The sequence below is a fragment of the Podarcis raffonei genome, chromosome 8 (genome assembly GCF_027172205.1).
Source record: "Podarcis raffonei isolate rPodRaf1 chromosome 8, rPodRaf1.pri, whole genome shotgun sequence".
Classification (NCBI taxonomy): domain Eukaryota; kingdom Metazoa; phylum Chordata; class Lepidosauria; order Squamata; family Lacertidae; genus Podarcis; species Podarcis raffonei.
Window position 1 is genome coordinate 89,455,147 of NC_070609.1, and position 19,644 is coordinate 89,474,790.

The 19,644-nt window shown below is 46.4% G+C and overlaps 1 protein-coding gene across 1 annotated transcript in view; it reads left to right on the plus strand.

Moving 5' to 3' along the window:
• Positions 1-223: 223 nt before the first annotated feature.
• Positions 224-19,644, plus strand: part of TACR1 (tachykinin receptor 1) — a 53,596-nt gene continuing 34,175 nt past the window's right edge. Inside the window, exon 1 of the mRNA XM_053401484.1 lies at positions 224-658. Coding sequence (XP_053257459.1) covers positions 279-658 — 380 coding nt within the window. The 5' untranslated portion in view covers positions 224-278. The remainder of the gene's footprint in view (positions 659-19,644) is intronic.

A 19,644-nucleotide genomic window follows, 5' to 3' on the forward strand; every position in this document is an offset into this window, starting at 1 on the left:
CCGCCGCCACGCAGCCGGGCGCTCCACTCGGGCGGTGCGAGAGCCGAAGCGAGCCTCGACGGGGCGGCTCCCCGCAGGAGAGCTCCGCGCTGCCGGGCGCCGCGGAGAGCGAGGCGAGTGACCGGTTGCGGAGAACACCTGGGCCCCCTCCCGCTGCCCGACGGGCGCGGCAGCCTCTACGCAAACCCCGCGCAAGTTTCCGCGCGAGGGCCACAGCCTGCTGCTGAGGCGGCCCCCATGCTGCTCCCGCTGGCGCTCCCCGAGTTCCCCTGAGGGCGATGGAGGGGACCCCCTCGAACGGCTCCAACGCCTCGACGAACGCCTCCCTCGACGGAAACCAGTTCGTGCAGCCGGGCTGGCAGGTCGCGCTCTGGGCGGTGGCGTACGCGCTGATCGTGCTGGTCTCGGTGGTGGGGAACCTGGTGGTGATGTGGATCATCCTGGCGCACAAGCGGATGCGCACCGTCACCAACTATTTCCTGGTCAACCTGGCCTTCGCCGAAGCCTCCATGGCTGCCTTCAACACCTTGGTCAATTTCACCTACGCCGTCCACGGCGTCTGGTACTACGGCCTCTTCTACTGCCGTTTCCAGAACTTCTTCCCCGTCGCCGCCGTCTTCTCCAGCATCTACTCCATGACGGCCATCGCCGTGGACAGGTGAGGAAGATACGCCGGCGCGCGGGGGCTGGGCGCCGGAACCTGGGTTCTGAGCGTCGGGATAGGATGGGAAGACGCACGTCGAAGCGGGAAGAGAGCCCGAAGAAACGTGCTAGGGAAAAACAGGGGCGGTGGCTGAAGAGGCTGGAGTGAAAAGTGAGAGGTTGGCCAGCTTGGGATCAAGTCCTGACAAAAGTTGGGGAGCTGGTTTGTTTGTTGCGTGCAGGGCAGAGCCGTAGTGGAGAGTGTCCCTGCGCAAGTGCAGAGTGTATTTTCTCAGGTTGACTGACTGCCTCTCCCCCTGTTCCTTCCACGTTTAAAAAGGTCACCTGTCAGGACTTGGGAGAGGCCCTTCTGGATCAGAGGGTGCTTTTGGACTAGGGATAAAAAACCTGAGGGTCTGATGTGGCCCTTCATGTCTCTCTGTTGGCGGCCTTTACCAGCCCCACTTTTTAGCTGCCTAGAAAGTGTTCTTGAACTCTGGTTGTGTTTCTTGCATGGCAAGATGGAAGATGGAGAGGCATATGCATGTGTGTGATATAAGGAGAAAGTGGCTGATCACTCTTAGAAACAGTGCTGGACTAGAATGGAGCTCTGGGCTGACCCAGCAAAGTGGTTCTTGCTGCTGCTGCTGCTGCTTTTTAGGTATTAGAATTTATTGGATTTCTTATGTTATGCGCCTTCTACAAGCAGTCTCAGCCTGACTTACAAATGGTGCAAAAACACAGAAGGTAAATAAAAACATCATGCTAAACAGCTTGCCTCAGGATGAAATGGATATAGATTGGATATAGACATGGTGTTTTCAAATCAACACTGACAAAGATTCAAAAGCCTTACATGCAGCAGAAAGGTAATGTTGGAAGCGCACATAAGAACATCAGAAGAGCCCCACCAGATCAGGCAAAAGCAAACCCGTTTTTAGTCTAGCATCCTCTTCTTACAGTGGACAACCAGATGTCCAGATGTGAAGCCTGCAAGCAGGACATGAGCACAACAGCACACGCTGCCCACTTGCGATTCCCAGCTGCTGTTATTCAGAGGCATATTAATCTCTGAGAGTGAAGGTGGGACCTAGTTATCATGGCTAGTTGCTGTTGAGAGCCTTGCCCTCCATGTATTTGTCTAAAGTCCACTCTTTTGGGTTACATTCCTTTTATAATAATAATAATTTTATTATTTATACCCACCCATCTGGCTGGGTTTCCCCAGCCACTTTTGGGAGATATGGCTTCAAATCCCTCCCTGGTCTCACACATGCCTGGGGCAAACTAGCACCTCCCACATTCAGTTCCACACCTGTGGAATGGCAGGCTTTGCATCATTGCCCTAAAATGAAGAAACCAAAGACTGATCACAGCTTGTTGTACTCTTATGAGACTCAACTGAGTCGTTAAGAGCGACCAGAACATCTCTGGTTGGAATTTCACCTCAACCAAGAGCACACTTGGTGACTCTTTCAACCTCATCCCCCTGCGGGGATGATTTATACTATAGGATTGAAATAGTACAAGGAAAGTACATCAAACACTAAAAAAAGCATTGCAAAAATGTGAGGTGTCTTTTAACCTTTCATCCAAGGAGCTCCAAGAGCCACATATATTATGATTCCATTTTATCCTTGCAAAAACCTTACAAAGTAGGCAATGCAAGCAAGGTGTCTATCCTGTGGCCCTCCATAAGTTATTGGACGCCAGCTCCCACCAGCCCTAGCCAGCATGGCCAATGGGCATGGCTGATGTGAGCTGGAGTCCAACAACATCTGGACCAGTCACCACCTGGACCACTCTGGCTACGTCCAAGAATATCACTGTGTTCAGTATACCCCACTGATTCTTGAAAATAACTCATCTTTTTGTTGTGGTGGTATTACTGTTTTAGTTTATGACTGTCCTTCACTCTACAGACCCAGAGTGGGTTGCAATGATTTAAAACATGGTGTTAAAAACAGGTTTTTAAAAAGGCACACCACACATTCCTATGCCAGTTTACTCAGAAGGAAGTCCCACTAGGCTCAATGGTTCTTTAGCTGTGGTTCTTGCACTGCAGAGTGCTGGATTAGATGCATGGGCGTAGCCAAGGGGGGTGAGCAATCAAAATCAATGCAAATCAATACAAATATGAGGTTCTCCCCCCCCCCACAAAAATCCTGGCTAGGCCCAAGATTAGATGACCCTTTGGACCATCCTCACCTTCCATCTGTTTCAGAAGAGCTTGGGAGAAAGAATCATAGAACTGTAGAGTTGGAGTGGTGGTGGCAGAATAGTACCTGCTGCCTTAATGAAAAGAATCCTCTTTAATAGTTCCCATGGGAAGAGAGTTGTTAGCCACCCATACATTGTAAACATCTCTCTGTAACCTGGTGGAATTCAAAGCTTTCTGTTTATCAGTGGTGAGGCTCTTCTTGGCTTTAGCATTCTTCTTCTTTTTAATTTAGAAAAGGTCTCCACTTTCCAATATTCCTCGTGTAAGAGGTTCTTGTGTGCATGCATATGTGCATTTTGAAGCACAATATCATTTTGTGAAATGAAAACCATTTGTTCTTGCAGAGCAGTAGCAGAATAGAATACACACTGCCCTTCACAATTGGAGCTAAATTGGAAAACAGTGTGGTTTCCCCGTTGACGACTATAAAACATTCCCAAGGTATAAAGTAAGGAATTCTCGTTATCTCTGGAAAAGATTCGTTTCTAGAGTGTTGCTCATTCCATTCTCCAAGTTAACTAGTTTTCACTTGGAGAGTTAATTGAAAAGGAGGCATGTTGTGTTGGAAAAGGCTCATCTGCAGTGTCATCAGAATGAGACAACAGAATTAGTCCCGATATACGGATCCTATGTGGGATGTGTAAGAGAGTGGGTTGTCTTTGTGACACCAAATAGAAGCATTTAGATGGTTTCTGTATATGCCATAATTCTATGAAGATTCAGCAAATATGCAAAATATGGCCATTTTGGCTCCAGAAACTTGTATCCATGAACACGAGTCATATTCCTCCATGGATTGTGACTAATGTTAAACCTGCCCAGTTACAGATAAATACGGTAGTTCCCAATGAGATCTTTCCTTGGGCTGGTTTACACATCCATATGCAATGGCCCATTTGCATGTTCCAAGTCACCCCTTAATGGTAAAAGGGTAAAGGTACCCCCTGACAGTTGTCCAGTCGCAAACGATTCTGGGGTTGCGGCGCTCATCTCTCTTTACAGACCGAGGGAGCCAGTGTTTGTCCACAGACAGTTTTTCCGGGTCATGTGGCCAGCATGACTAAGCTGCTTCTGGTGCAACGGAACACCAAAACCAGAGCAGTGCACAGAAATGCCGTTCACCTTCTCACCGGAGCGGTACCTATTAATCTACTTGCACTTTTTGCCGTGCTTTCGAACTGCTAGGTGGGCAGTAGCCGGGACCGAGCAATGGGAGCTCACCCCATCGTGGGGATTTGAACTGCTGACCTTTTGATCGGCAAGCCCAAGGCTCAGTGGTTTAGACCACAGTGCCACCCGCGTCCCTCCCCTTGATGGTAATAGGCATCAAATAATGATCTTGCAGATGCAAGGCAGGTTTTTGTCACACACCGAGGTCTCATACTCGGGCATAAGGTGTCAACCGATAGCAAGGCGTCTGTTGCAGATCTTGGTGTGCTGGCTGAGAGAGAGGAGAAGAGTGGGGTGTGGAGGAGCAGAATGCAGAATAAGGGATAAAACGGGGGGGGGGGAGGTGAAGGGCTGTCTCCCTTCTCATACCCTTCTGATGAGATTTCATAGAAGTGTCAACTGATGGAATGCTGCATCCATGTCTAATTCTTTCTCCTCAAAGACTCCTTGCATTTCCCCTCCCCTCCCTTTCATAGTCCTTCAGCTTCCTAATTTAGCCAATAGAGAGTCCCAAATTATATTGTGTGGCTTGGAATAATTGTCTGAACGTTGTAATGATGGGCTGTGCTGGACTCAGCCTGATCTTTGTGTGTGTTGTGGAAACAAAGAACTTGCCAGGATGAGAAAGAAGAAGCCGCCAGTGTGGTGCAGGCGAGATTTGGGCAATGACAACACATCACACAGCCTTCCCCAGCCTGGTGCCCTCCAGATGTTTGGGAATACAGCTCTCACCAGTCCCAGCCAGCACAACTGTGCAAAATGCACATTAGAGCAGAATTTACTGTTGGAGTAGCAGATGTACTTGTCAGCAGCAGTCAGCAAAGGCTTTGCTCCCAGATTTGGAAGGAAGACATGGAACAGGGCCGGCATTAGCTGAGGAATAAAACAAGCAAGATATGGGAGGTTCCTGATAGGAACTTCTGATCTCTCTCCCTCTCCCTTTCTTTCCGTGTCTCTCTGTCTCTCTTTAGAGCAGCCATGGGGGATTCTGATCAAAGCAGCAGTGCTGGGAGGGAGACTTTTAACCCATTCCCTCCTGCACCATTTCCCCAACCTAAATCATTTCCCCACCTCCCAAGCTGCTATCAGTCCTGCAACAGAAGAAGAAAAAATTGCAGGCATGTTACAAGAACATGTATTCCTCCCCACCCCTGTGTAAATAACAAGGAATGGCAGAGGGGAGCAGGATTAAACATCCCCTTTATAAGAGCCCAAGAACATCAGAAGAATTCTGCTGGGTCAGGCCAAAAGTAATAATAATAATTTATTATTTATACCCTGCCCATCTGGCTGGGTTTCCCCAGCCACTCTGGGCAGCTTCCAACAAAACATTAAAAATACAATAAAACATCAGACATTAAAAACTTCCCTAAACAGGGATGCCTTCAGTTCATATAGGTTGGCATTCTGTTCTCACACTGGCCAACCAGAGGCATAGGAAAAGCTCCAGAGCAGGAGCTGAGTGCAGTCGCCTTCTGCCTTTGCCCTGGGAGGTGGGACAGGATGATACTCTGATGAAAACCGGAGCCTCTCTCCAGCTTTGCTTCTGTATTAAAATAAAAGGGGAGGAAAGTGGGGCAATCTACTCTGCCATGGTTGCTTTGGTCTTCTTGAGGACACAACTTTTTATTGACAAACTGCAAGAGAGAAGATCAGATGGGCTTAATGTGAAATTCCCCTTGGCCCTGAACTGTCCGTCTGCATCTCACCCACCAGCCCTGATGTCGTAATGCTTAAGGCCTAGATCCAAAGAACTGCAAAATGGGGGGCGTGTGCTGATGGGGGTCTCCTGTTTCTCAGGCAACCATCCCTCATGGCAAACTTTTATTGAAACCTAGGGGAGTTTCTACACTGACTTTAGACTGGGAGGGGGAGGCTGCTGTTTGTGGAAAGGAAACAAATATGTGACAAAAATCCATTCATAATGCCCAGGCCCTCAAAATGTGCCAAAAATAGTTCTTTGGATGCCAGCCACAGCATTTGCATGGGGCTTGAGAGTGTTGGAATTGTTTCACGTTCTCTTCATGATCTTTTTGAAAGGCCAGTGGGTTAGCTCAGTATTATTCTCCCCACATTGCAGAGGGAAGAGGAAAAAGCCGCGAGGAGAGTGACTTGCTTATTTGAGTTTGGAGCACAGGTGAGATTGGAAAGGAAGACTTAGCAGAGAATTCCTTCTGCTGCTCTGTTTCTCCACTGCCTGTCAGATCATCTGCAACTTCTTATTTTGATCAGCTTTAAGCAGATAATATCTCTGAGCAGCCTTCACCAACTGAGACTCTCCAGAGGCTTTAGACTATACTCCCTTTGGAGCTGTGTTACTCGCACAAAGCAGCCGCACGTGTGCAAAGGGGCTGTGTGTTTAGCCCTGTCTGTGAGGTTGTGAAGGGATAAACTCTGCCTCCACAGTCAGAGGTGTGGGAAGAAAAAACATATGAATCTCTGTGATCCATGTGTCAAAGAATTGGCAGGGTCAGTCTAGATTCAAAACATGCGGCTAAACTTCTGGAGACTAGTAGTAGAGTTTAATTTCAAAGTCAAGCTGCAGTATAGCATGGGAATTTAGGCTGTTAAACCTTTTGCATTTCCTGTCTCGTCCACTAGCAAAGTGCTTCTCCCTTTTTACTCCTCCTGCAATGAACAGACCACACAAAGGTCAGAGTCATGCATTTATCCAAGCAGCAGCAAGGAGAACACAGGCAGAATACCCTTGGGTAGAAAATACAGAAAGATAGCTTCAAACAGGTGTTCTAAGCTTGGAGCTTAGCTTGGACACACCTTCCTCGGTCAGTTACATGGTGCAGAGAGAAACAGAGCAGAACCTCCAAGTGTCCCTATTTTCCAGGGACATCGCTGATTTAGAGAAGCCATCTCGGTTTCTGATTTGATCCCGGAATGTCCCGCTTTTCCTTAGGACGTCTCTATTTTCACTGGAGGGTATGGAGTTATCTGACCCCCCAAGCTGTATAGGGAAATTTAAAAAAATGTTTAATGTTTTATTATGTTTTATATATGTTAGAAGCTACCCAGAATGCTGGGGCAACCCAGTAAGATGTGTGGGGTATAAATAGTAAAATTATCATTAAGGAATGAGATGTCCCTATTTTCATTGGAGAAATGTTGGAGGATATATGAGAGAGGGAACAGGAAGAGAAGGCTTGACTTCCTCCCTCATCGGAAAAGAGGGGGTGTGACATAGCCAACTCTAGGAATCTAACTCTGTGGTCTTAACCCTTTCGTGCACTAACTAACACTCATGCATAGTTATGTTTGAATGCCATTTCAAACAAGAGGCAGGAATGCTTCTGAACACCAGTTTCCGGGAACCACAAATTGGGAAAGAGCTGCTGTATTCAGGTCCTGCTTGCAGGTTTCCCACAGGTTGTCAATGGTGAGAACAGGATGCTGGACTAGATGGGCCATTGGCCTGATCCATTAGGCTCTACTTATGTTCTTAAACTGGGAGACTCTTCTATCTCTTTAGGTTCCTTCATGTGCTTTAAAACTATAGAAGAATAGAGCTCTAAATTGCACAGGGGGTGTATCCTGAGATTTGTTTTTATGTATCTCTTTAAAAGATTTTTAGCCCACCTTCCTGGGCATGCTGCCCTCACGAGGAGTCTTGCAAGTCTCAAAATGCACGGAAAGACAATTAGAAAATAAGACATGCACGCTCACTCACACACACGCACACCTATGCTAACAGCACAATTCAGCCAGATTCCCCACTTCAGAAGGGGGACTTGCACGGCCCGAGGGCAGGGCTAAATGTGCAGCCACTGTGTGTCTTCCCCCGACTGAGAGCTCTTCTGATGTTTGAACTACATCAGTTCCCATGTCATGTAGACATGCTGGCTGGGGCTGATGGGGATTGTAGTCCAAAACTTCTAGAGGTCACTGGGTTGCAGAAAGCTCCTCTAAGGTCATGCTTAGAGGTTTTGTCATTGGTCGTAGGAAACATTTGCTGTTCCAGTTAGTAACTTAATTTTCTGGACAAACGCACCATGCACATAAATATGCTCAGCGTACAAGACACCAAGCTCAAAGCTCACAACACTGACACATCCCAGCAAATGCAAGGATCAGAGATTGCAAACTGCAAATCTGAAATTAGCGCTTGCATCAAAGGGAGAAGAGTGTTTCCAATTTTGATGTGCCCTAGAAGATTAACACCTCTCCCAATGACTCAGATGGGCAGGCACACAACAGCTGTGTAAAAGCTGCTATGAAAATACCGAACCAGTATCAAAGACAACTGCATTTGCTACTCATCCACAGCAGGAAAAATGGCAAAGAAACACAGAATATCACATCACCGATGCTCTCCTAGTGCAAGTGATTAATCTCTGTCAATAGCAGCCGTGTTTGTATTCTGAAAGCTTCTTGAAGTTTGAGCCAGGCAGTTGTTCTCTGGAATAATATTCTATCGCAGGGGGCTGGGTGATTTTGAGCTTTCAAAATGTACTCCTTCAAAATGGTTTCCTATAATTCATATCCCAAATAATGATGACAATGAGGTGAACAAATCCCCTGATGAGGACCAAAATTTTTCATTGAATTACTCCAACTTTTGAGAAGCATTTTCAAAGTAATTCTCTAAACAATGCTCTCTGATGCTCTACAAAAAGGGCAATAGCATTGTTTTAAAAAATATCTTGATTTGCTTTAGGGATTATTGTGGTACTGAGAGAGTAGCAGCTGCAAGTAGTGACGGCCTCTGGTGCTTCCAAATTTTCTTTTAAGCATACAAGCAGAGCTAGAAATTTATTAATGTTTCTTGGAACAAAAGTTCCTTGGCCAACCTTTCACAGGAACAAAATCAGGATCCGTCTGAGGAGAGACTCACCATCGGATGTTGTTTTTTAGGGGTGGGGAGGAATATGTGTTTATTTAGAAGATCAGGCAAAGCTGATCTTTAAAGCAACATTGGTTCCCTCCCAAGCAAACACCAGCTCCTCCTTTTGTCTCCTTTGTGGGCCATATTAAAATTCCCAAATTGTTTCTGCCTTCCCCTGAGGAAGTAGGGTTTGTGCCCAGGTTAGCAGCTACCAGCCATCAAAGCCCCCAAGCAGATGGACCTGTGATCATCTTAGGAGGCCCTTCTTTGTGTGCTTCCTCCACAAGAGGTCCGAAGGGTGGCAGCACAAGAACTGGCCTCTTATGCGGTGAGCCCCATGGAGATTTGCACATTTCTCTATCCGTGGGGGTAAAGGTGGGGTTCCCCAGACTGGCAGAGCAAAAAGCCCCTGTGACTCCCCTTCAGCTCCTCATAAGCAGCCCTTGTGCTACAACCCCGTCCTTCATCCCAGAAATGCAAGAGGTGTGCACCTTAGGAACTCGCAATGGTACTCTGTGTGTGTGTGTCGTGATAAATATGTGGAAATACAGTATGCTGTTCATGTGCTTGAACTGATATGTTCTAATGAGTGTCTGAATCACTTCTCAACAAGATGTTTGGTCTGCCGTGAACATCTGTAAGGTCTCAGCTGGTTGCGCACAAGAGCTCCTCTGAATATCAAGTAAAGAATGAAGGTTTTCCATACCCAAATGGCAAACGCTTTGCAAAACAAGGCAGTACAATACAGGCTAACACCGCAGTTTAACTCTGGCGATTTCATAGGTCCGTTTCCTTTTGGCTGTGCTTTTTGGGATTAGCTGCCTGTCCTTCTGGGTTTCATGGTGCTCTGGAACCCAGTGGTATCCCAACCTAGTGCCCTCCAGTGCTTTGTGGACTGCAACTCCCATCAGCCCCCAGCCAGCACAACCATATGATCCTGGGGCTGATGGGAGCATGGTCATGCTGGGGGGAGATGCCAGGTTCAGCCCCAGCATTTCCAGGTAGGGCTGGAAGAGACACTCACCTGAAATGCTGGAGAACTGTTGTGAGCCATTGTGCACAAGGGTGGTGGATTGTGCTGGATTGGTGGGTTGATGGGATAAGGCAGCTTAATTCTACTAAGCAACTGTCCACAGTGCAAAGAAGTTGTTCCTTTTGTCTGACCAGAAGCTCATGAAAATCAGTTTCATCTGATGACCTGCGCTGCAGGGGGTTGGATGTCTTGTAATTTTTTTAATAGACCTCTATCATGCTCCTCCAATTGTCTTTTTCACTCCCTTCCTGACCAAAAAGTTGCAAACGCTTTATCTTTTCCTTATACAGAAGGTTTACCAACCCCTATGTTGTTTTGGTGGCCCATTTCTGAACACCCCAAAGCTCCGGGGCATCATTTTGGAGATAGATGGAGCACTGTGTAGGGAAAACTGGGCTTCCAAAGGGAATGTACTAAGGACCAAGGAAAGCAAAATGATGAGCTTTGGTGCCATTTCCAAGGTCTCATGCCTTAGAAGGGCAACTAAGGATGACAGCTCCCAAGTTGTCTCACAACATATAAAAAAGATAAAACAGATTCATTACAGAACTGCAAACCGTAAAACCACAATCAACAAAATGCTAAAACATCTAAAAACATTATAATGGCAGCAATAAAGCAGTATAAGCAGAAAGCCCATATAAATATAAATGCTACCAATAAATCCAATAAGTTTACAAACTGCAGCAGGAAAATGCAAACTAACTAAAATATCAAGTTGAAGGCACTTTGTTTCTTTGTTGCAAAGTCTCTGGAGTCCATTTAAAAAAACCATCAGTGTAGGGTCCACACAAACCTGCCATGGGAAGGGGCTCCATAAAGATGGGGACATGACTGAAAATGAGCCAGTCTTTATGCCTGCCAGTGCAATACTTCTGATAGAATCACAGAATTGTAGGGTTGAAAGGGCTACCAAGGGCCATCTAGTCCAGCCCCCTGCAATGCAGGAATCACAGCTAAATCATCCCTATCTGACCTTCCTGGTTGTGGGCTCTTGAGGAGTCGCAGGGGGCAATCCTAAGGTGCAGGCAGGTTTGTTCAGGTACAGGCAGTCCTTTCAAATAATTTGTTTTGAGCTTAAAATTTTAAAAGCTTTTAAATTGGGCCCAGAAACAAACTGGCAACTAGTTCAACTCATGCCCAATAAATGTTATATACTCCAATTGCCTTCAAATGAACAGCTTCAGGTAGGCAGCCCCACGTAGAGACATAACACCAGTCTAATCTGGACATAATCAAGATTGTGGCAAGCTCTGCTTTTTCTCGATAAGGTTGCAACTGGCAAATCAGCCTAAGCAGATAAAAGGTCCTCCCAGCCCCTCCTGCGCTTCTACTGACAGTGCCAAGCCTAGGAATTGCTTGTCATATTGATGTTGCTGAGATTTTTAGCCCTCTGCTCAGCTAAAAAGGGCTCCCAGTGAAGATTTAGACCCTTCAGAAGCCTTTGTTTGAACTCGCCTCCTTTGGAATCTTGACTTTGCAGCAATCTCCCGCACAACAGCATCTTTGACATCATGGGCTCAGTTTCAGCTGATGCAGCCTGAGGATGCAGACAAGGCGCCTCCCTCAAACTTAACCCCTCTTGGTTTATTAAGGCATGTCTTCAGGGGGATGGCTGTCTGGGTCCAGGATCAATACATTCTTTTTAAAAAGTATATTTTTATTGCTTTTTCACATGTAATAAACAACATCAATAGCAAGTAAGTAGTCTTATTTCTTAGGAAACAAGCGTAACAGCAGCTTAAAGGTAGAACCAAGTTTATGATAAATATTAAAGTCTCTAATGCAATAAGCTACAGTTAGACCTGGATATGGAACAACTGATTGGTTCAAAATTGGGAAAGGAGTACGACAAGGCTGAATATTGTCTCCCTGCTTATTTAACTTATATGCAGAATTCATCATGCGAAAGGCTGGGCTGGATGAATCCCTAGCCGGAATTAAGATTGCCGGAAGAAATATCAACAACCTCAGATATGCAGATGACACAACCTTGATGGCAGAAAGTGAGGAGGAATTAAAGAACCTTTTATTGAGGGTGAAAGAGGAGAGCACAAAATATGGTCTGAAACTCAACATCAAGCAGAGGCTTAACAACCATATGTCAGGGGTGCTCTGATGGTGTTTCCTGCTTGGCAGGGGGTTGGACTCGATGGCCCTTGTGGTCTCTTCCAACTCTATGATTCTATGATCAAAAAAACGAAGATCATGGCCACTGGTCCCATCACCTCCTGGCAAATAGAAGGGGAAGAAATGGAGGCAGTGACAGATTTTCTTTCTTGGGCTCCATGATCACTGCAGATGGTGACAGCAGCCACGAAATTAAAAGACGCCTGCTTCTTGGGAGAAGAGCAATGACAAACCTAGACAGCATCTTAAAAAGTAGAGACATCACCTTGCCAACAAAGGTCCGTATAGTTAAAGCTATGGTTTTCCCAGTAGTGATGTATGGAAGTGAGAGCTGGACCATAAAGAAGGCTGATCGCCGAAGAATTGATGCTTTTGAATTCTGGTGCTGGAGGAGACTCTTGAGAGTCCCATGGACTGCGAGAAGATCAAACCTCTCCATTCTGAAGGAAAACAGCCCTGAGTGCTCACTGGAAGGACAGATCCTGAAGCTGAGGCTCCAATACTTTGGCCACCTCATGAGAAGAGAAGACTCCCTGGAAAAGACCCTGATGTTGGGAAAGATGGAGGGCACAAGGAGAAGGGGACGACAGAGGACGAGATGGTTGGATAGTGTTTGCGAAGCTACCAGCATGAGTTTAACCAAACTGCGGGAGGCAATGGAAGACAGGAGTGCCTGGCGTGCTCTGGTCCATTGGGTCACAAAGAGTCAGACACGACTAAACAACAACAAATGCAATAAGTGTCTCTCTAGGGTGGTGATTGATTGTTGTGTCTCATATGGGAGATAAATGGATGCCACGTGTTGCAAAAGAATAAAGTCAGGGCAGCCCTGTGGGATTCTTCTGCCTGAAGTGTGCTGCGTCACCCAGTCTTATGGGTGGGCTGGCCCTGGATCTTGCCTCTGACTGCCTTGACTGGACAGGTCAATTTCTCAACCAGAGCAGCAGGCTACACCTGAGCAGAACATGAGTCTGTCGACAGGCCTGTTATAGAAAGCCAACATTTAATGAACAACGACCAGCAAAAATGTCAGTATATCCTGATGAGTTACATGTTGACATCTTAAAAGATGTGTTGATTCAACCACCTTGAATCAACATTCAGCCACCTTGGACTTACTGGTTTGTGACAACTAATGCCCAGTCACAGGCTCCCCCTTTTTGGAGAAGGTGACTGAGAGGGTTGTGCCAGCACACTTGCAAGCATTCTTGGCTGAAATTGATTATCTCAGGGTTCAGAGCAGATTATATTCAGAGCAGAAATATTGGCCGCTCTGCAGAGTTGTTGTGAGATACCACCTGCGAATCTCACACTAAACACACTAAAGCATAATGTCATTGCCACCTGATTATTACTGCATTTTTACACACAAAAAGGGGAGGTGACTATTTCCCTTAGACAAATGCAGGAAGCAGAAGCCTTCCCCCAGCTTTTGTTGAAGGAAACCAAGCGCACTGTGTATGCCATCCTGCTTGGTTCTCTTTGGCCTTGAAGGGCCAGTGACAGATTGGTTTATTGCTCCCACTGGATTAGGGATCAGGGTATTTTGGGATCTTTCCTCTGTAGTGCTGCTTGGAAATAAGGAAGGACAAGGAAACATGCTAGTTGTGAGAAACAGTTTCCCCTCTTCATCTCTGGGGGTTCCAAGTGTCTCCAGAGCACTGGCATGTCTCTTCTATGCCAGGGACAACTAGTGACCCTCTCACTCCGATGAGATCATGGCTCTTCTCATCACCAGGCAACAGAGACATGCTCTTACATGCCACCCCAATCTCTGAGTGGTGAGAGAATCCAGGGGTTCCAGCTACTTACCCAGTTCTGGTTTCCTTGGAATGAGGAGACTGTGGTTGTTTTTAGGATTTATGGTTTTATTTACACACATATAAGGTGGAGGGACTCACAGCATTAACACCCCAACAGATCTTGCCTCTCCATTGGTCACAATCCAGCACACAGCAAGCAGGTCTCTGTGACTCCAGCTCCCAGCCTTCTTCCAGCTTATATGCACACACACCAGCTATTTTTCTCCTAGGTAGCAGCTGGAGGAGGAGGGTGGAGGAAAGGCCCACCCCTTAGCCTTGAGGGCACCATCACTGACACCTTTTGGAAATGAAGCATTGTCCAGACCCATGAAATATTACTGAAATCTCCAGAACGAAACAGAAACATCAAATGATACATCCAACATATCCATACAATGTATTGTGCTGTCCAGCACAGACCCAGAATCTTAGAAATAAAATACAACTCCAATAATTAAAAGGTGTCTCTCTCTCTCTCCCCTATTCCAGCCTGCCTTACCCTGCTTAAGGCTATGCTGCTCTTGGAGAGCCATTGACATCCTTTTTGTTCTGTGTGGGATTCAGAGAAAGAAAAGCCACCACCTTTTCAAGATGGCGAATTTGCAAGACAACAGCCTCATCACATGATCAAAAGTTGCATTCAGTTTAGAGCTAGAAAGCAACCAACACGTAATCATTAACCCTTTAAGGAGCTTAGCAACCACTTAGAAAGCTACTGTGGAAAGACCCAAATGGTAGCAATATACATTTAGTTATTCTTCATGTTAAACTTTCATTAATACACATAAGCATTTTCCCATTTCTGTGTGAATTAAACTGTGTGAGATCAATACAGGATCTTAAAGCAGCTGTCTTATTACAAAAGAATTTCAGAAACAGACTTGAAAGGGAAGTTGCTGAATTACAACTTATCACTAAACTGAAAACTATGGAGAGACCTGGTCTTAATAGAGATATTGGATTCCTGTCTCATTACATATGCTAATCATTTGCATACTACCCCTTGCTTTTTCCTGTAGGACTAATTGCAATTGTTAACAGTCATCAACAGGTTTACCATACCCATTGAATCAATCACCCATCTCCTACTACCCTCCTGAGGAAAAACCCCACCCCACCCTCCCACCTATATATAAGAGTCTGGTGACTTCTGTTTCAGTGTATATGAAGAAGTGTACATGCACACGAAAGCTTATACCAAGAACAAACTTAGTTGGTCTCTAAGGTGCTACTGGACATTTACACACACACACACACACACACACACACACATAGACTGCGTCAGACCAACACAGCTACCTACCTGAATTAAACCAATTATACTTAACTGACCATGTAGAAATGGCCCTCAGACCCGTCAGTGTTCCCTTAGGACTCTTCTCTCCTAGTCAGAGCTTGCCAAATGACTCCTCTGACAGCTCCTCCATCAGTCACAGTTCTTTCACTGCCACCACCTGAATTTCATTCTTTTCACTCAAGTGTTTATAGCACCGCGACACTTTTTTACTCTCCTCCATGATATTTCCATCACCCCCTTTCTTTCCCACATATTCACCCTCCTCCACCTTCTCCCAGTAAAAGAAAGCACTTCTTCATTCTGCACAGACTATGGAACTCCCTCCCACAGGAGGCGGTGAGGGCCACCAACTTGGATGGCTTTAGAAGAGGATGAGACAAATTCTTGGAGGAGAGGGCCATTGATGGCTCCTAGCCAGGATGGCTCTGCTCTGCCTCCACAGCTGCACTTCCCCCTGCAGGAGGCAAGAGTACCTGCATGCTCAGCTTCTCTTCTGGTTGGCCCCTGTGAGAACAAGATACTGGGCTAGATGGCCCATTGGCCTGATCCAGCAGGCTCTTATGTTCTGAATCATTTCTTCATAGCACACACTCTTCCCTTTCTCCTCTCTATCACTCCCCCAACTGTCCTAGATGCTGTCCTATCCACTCTGTGACCCTTTGTCCATCTCTCCTCCCGACTACCTTGCTTATTGCACTCTTGCTTGATTTCTGACTCCTGACTTTCCAAGTGTTTCTGCTATGTTGTTTTAGCTTGTAAGCTCCTCAGGCCTCTTGGCTTTCCTTTGGTTCTCTGCTTGGGGACGCCCCCACACCCCACACCTCTGTGGCTTTTTCTCCCTGCCAATTGGGCATGGATCCTTTGTCGCCATTGAGTCCGCCCCCACATTTCTGGGATGTGCAGTGCTCCACTTGGAGATGCTCTGCCCGCCCACTGGAGCTCTGAGGAGGCAGCAGCAGCAGCAGCAGCAGAGAAGGATGTGAGTCATCATGGACCTTTTGGATGGAAGAAAAGGGAGCCGAGGAAAGAGAGGGTGCCCTTTTATTTCTCAAGCACCTATCATGAAAACATCTTGGGGGGATTAAAATAAGCCCTGTTCACAATACAATAACAATACAATAATTCCAGCTGCATTAACTGTCAGTACAAAAAGTAGCCTAAACGGTCAAAACAAATGGCTCACATCTGAAGCCTTGGATGGCTTTAAAAGAGGATTGGACAGACTCATGGAGGAGAAGGCTATCAGTGTCCACTAGCCATGAGGCCTGTGTTCTGCCTCCATGGCCAGAGACATTGAGGCTTCTGAATGCCTGTGGCTGGAAGCTGCAGGAGGAGACAGTGGCTCTTGTGCTTGTGGGCTTCCCAGTGGGGCATCTGGTTGGCCACTGAGAGAAGAGGGTGCTGGGTGAGGTGGGCCATTGGCCTGATCCAGCAGGTGCTCTTCTTATTTTATTAAAGGCCTCGGTAAACAATAAAAATATGTAAATGAAAGACAAATATGAAGGAGGAAAAACCAGAGGGGAAAAGTCTTGAAGAACATTTCAAAAGGTGCAAGAGGAAACCTGAGGTTGAGAATCCCAGCAGGAGAGGCGGAAGAGGGCAGCAGAGGAGAGGGAAGGGTTGAAACTCGGAGTACATGTGAAAAGGGTCTTGGTGGACCACAAGCTTAACACAAGTCAACAGGGTAATGCAGCAGCAAAAAAAGCTAATGTGATTTTAGGCTGCATCAACAGAAGTCTAGTGTCCAGATCCAGGGAAGTAATAGTACCACTCTATTCTGCCTTAGTCAGACCACACCTGGAATACTGTGTCCAGTTCTGGGCACCACAATTTAAGAAGGATGTTGACAAGCTGGAAGGTGTGCAGAGGAGGGCAAACAAGATAATCAAGGGTCTGGAAACTAAGCTTTATGAGGAGCGCTTGAAGGAGGTGGGTATGTTTAGCCTGGAAAAGAGGAGACTGAGAGGAGATATGATGGCCATCTTCAAATATCTTAAGGGCTGTCACATGGAGGAGGGAGCATACTTGATTTCTCCTGCTCTGGAGGGTAGGACTCAAACCAATGGCTTCAAGTTACAAGAAAGGAGATTCCGACTAAACATTCACAAAAACTTTCTGACAGTAAGAGCTGCTTGACCGTGGTCTCCCTTGGGAGGTTGTGGTCTCTCCTTCCTTGGAGGTTTTCAGACAGCGGTTGGATGGCCATCTGTCATGGATGCTTTAGCTGAGATGCCAGCATTGCAGGGGGTTGGACTAGATGACCCTAGGTGTCCCTTCCAACTACAGTATATGATTCTATGAAAGCAGCATTCAGGACCTGGGTACGTCTGGATTGTGAGGTCTCTTGGCCTAATGGAGTCTGAGCTTGTTGTGAGAGGTTTTTTCTTCTTTTGCAAGGCCCTGGCAAGGGAATGAAAAATGCTTCAGGGTTCAGCTGTGTGCTGTGACTTCTCTCCCCAAATATTCAGAGAACATTTCAAGCAGCAGACATACCGGTAATTAAATGATGCACAGCTGGTGTGGAATATGCCTCGGGAGTGTTTGACTGTGATTCCCAGTGCACTTCCTCTTGAGTCAACACCATGGAAATCAAGGGGACTTACGACTAAGTCCATTTAGGGCTGGGCTTTCATAATTTAATTGGATCGCTGCTGTGCGAGGCTGTTCCCCAGTTTGATAGCCTATAAATCTGACATGGGAGTCAGGCTGTAAAAATTCTCCCAGTGGCTTAAAAAGGCTGTTTATCACAGCTGACTTGCAATTGTTTCCTTTTCTGTAGTTTGCACACAAGCGATGGCCCATTCCACAACTCGTAACTTTCATGAGAAAGTGATTGCATGACAAGGGAAAAGGGACTTGCTCCATTTGTGCTCTCCCTCTCCTGACATTTCAGCAATAACCTCTAATGAAGCATCACACAGTTTCCTCGTGAAGATTTTATTCTCCTAATGTTTTATATTTGCAAGACTCCTCTGGGTGTGTGCATCCAGCACCACAGGCATAGAAAACCATAGGTCAGCCTTTGGCAACCTGGTGCCCTCCAGATGTTTTGGGACATCAACTCCCATCAGCCCCAGCCAGCACAACCATAAGGCAGAAGGGCCAATGGGAGCACAGCCATGTTGCCTGGGGCTGATGGGAATTGGAAGCAGAAACATCTGGAGGGCACCAGGTTGGGGAAGGCTGCTGCAAATACTTGCTCAATTTCTCACACAATCTCGGGCCTCTCCTTTTGCAGCTGGAGGCAGAAATGCTTCTGAATACCAGCCGCCAGAAACCACAGGAGGGGATGGGGCTCTTGTGAATCCTCCTTGAGGTTTCCCATAGGCATCCGACTTGCCACTGTGAGAACAGAATGCTGGTCTAGATGGGTCATTGGCCTGATCCAGCTCTTATGATGGGTGTGGTGGAGTTTAGTCTGCTGATTCCTGATCACCCTTGTGGACAAATAGCCTTTACGTGTGGCCTTTTGTCTGTGAACATTTCAGGACCCTTTGGGATGGATAGCATCTCATAAAAATGTCAGATGTGCTTATTGCGCCCCTCTCCTTGCCTCCATTGAGGCTGGAATGAGGCCCCTTCTTTTAGCTCTACAGTCACCCTTCAGAAAACAACAAACAACCCAGTTCCTTCCAATTGTTTTCCTCTTGTGCTAAGGACCATCTGGGTGCCATGTTGAACTTGAGAAATGCTTTGTTGTCATGGAAATATCTGAAAAGCCACAATGTAATAGTAAAATAAGAAAAAGTGGTGTCGCTTTATGTGTCGTTCCTCTTTTACTTGAGGAGGAAATATCTGGAGTGTTAAGTTTTTGTGCTTGGCAGTGGGCCCATTCTCTTTCAGTGCTGCTGATAAATACAGCTCTATTCACTCATAGCTCAAGATCTGGAGTCCTCTGGAAGGTGGGGCTCTGCCTCTTCCCATCACTGGGCAGGTTCAGGTCACTGCTGAGGAGGGCGGACTGGGAACGGTCACCACAACTGTGGTGTTCCAAACCATCACCCAACATAAGCTCCCATCTACTATTAAGGTCCAATGGAAGATTCTTGCTCAGAGTCACTTTGTTTAGATCAGGGGTCAGCAAATCTTTTCAGCAGGGGGCCAGTCCGCTGTCCCTCAGACCTTGTGGGGGGCCGAACTATATATTTTTTGGCGGCGGGGAATGAACGAATTCCTATGCCCCACAAATAATCCAGAGATGCATTTTAAATAAAAGGACACATTCTACTCATGTAAAAACACGCTGATTCCCAGACCATCTGCGGGCTGGATTTAGAAGGCAATTGGGCCAGATCCGGCCCCCGGGCATTAGTTTGCCTACACATGGTTTTCTAAAGTGGGTTTGCAAACCTGTGATTGTGTTTAGAATGTGATAACTGTTTTTAGTATGCTTTTTAAAAAAAAGTTTTATTGTGGATGTGTTTGCCACCCTGGGCAGATTGCAGAGGAACAGCTGGGTATGCTGGAAGACTGAGGACAAATAACAAAAAAGCACTTCTTCACACAACACATGGG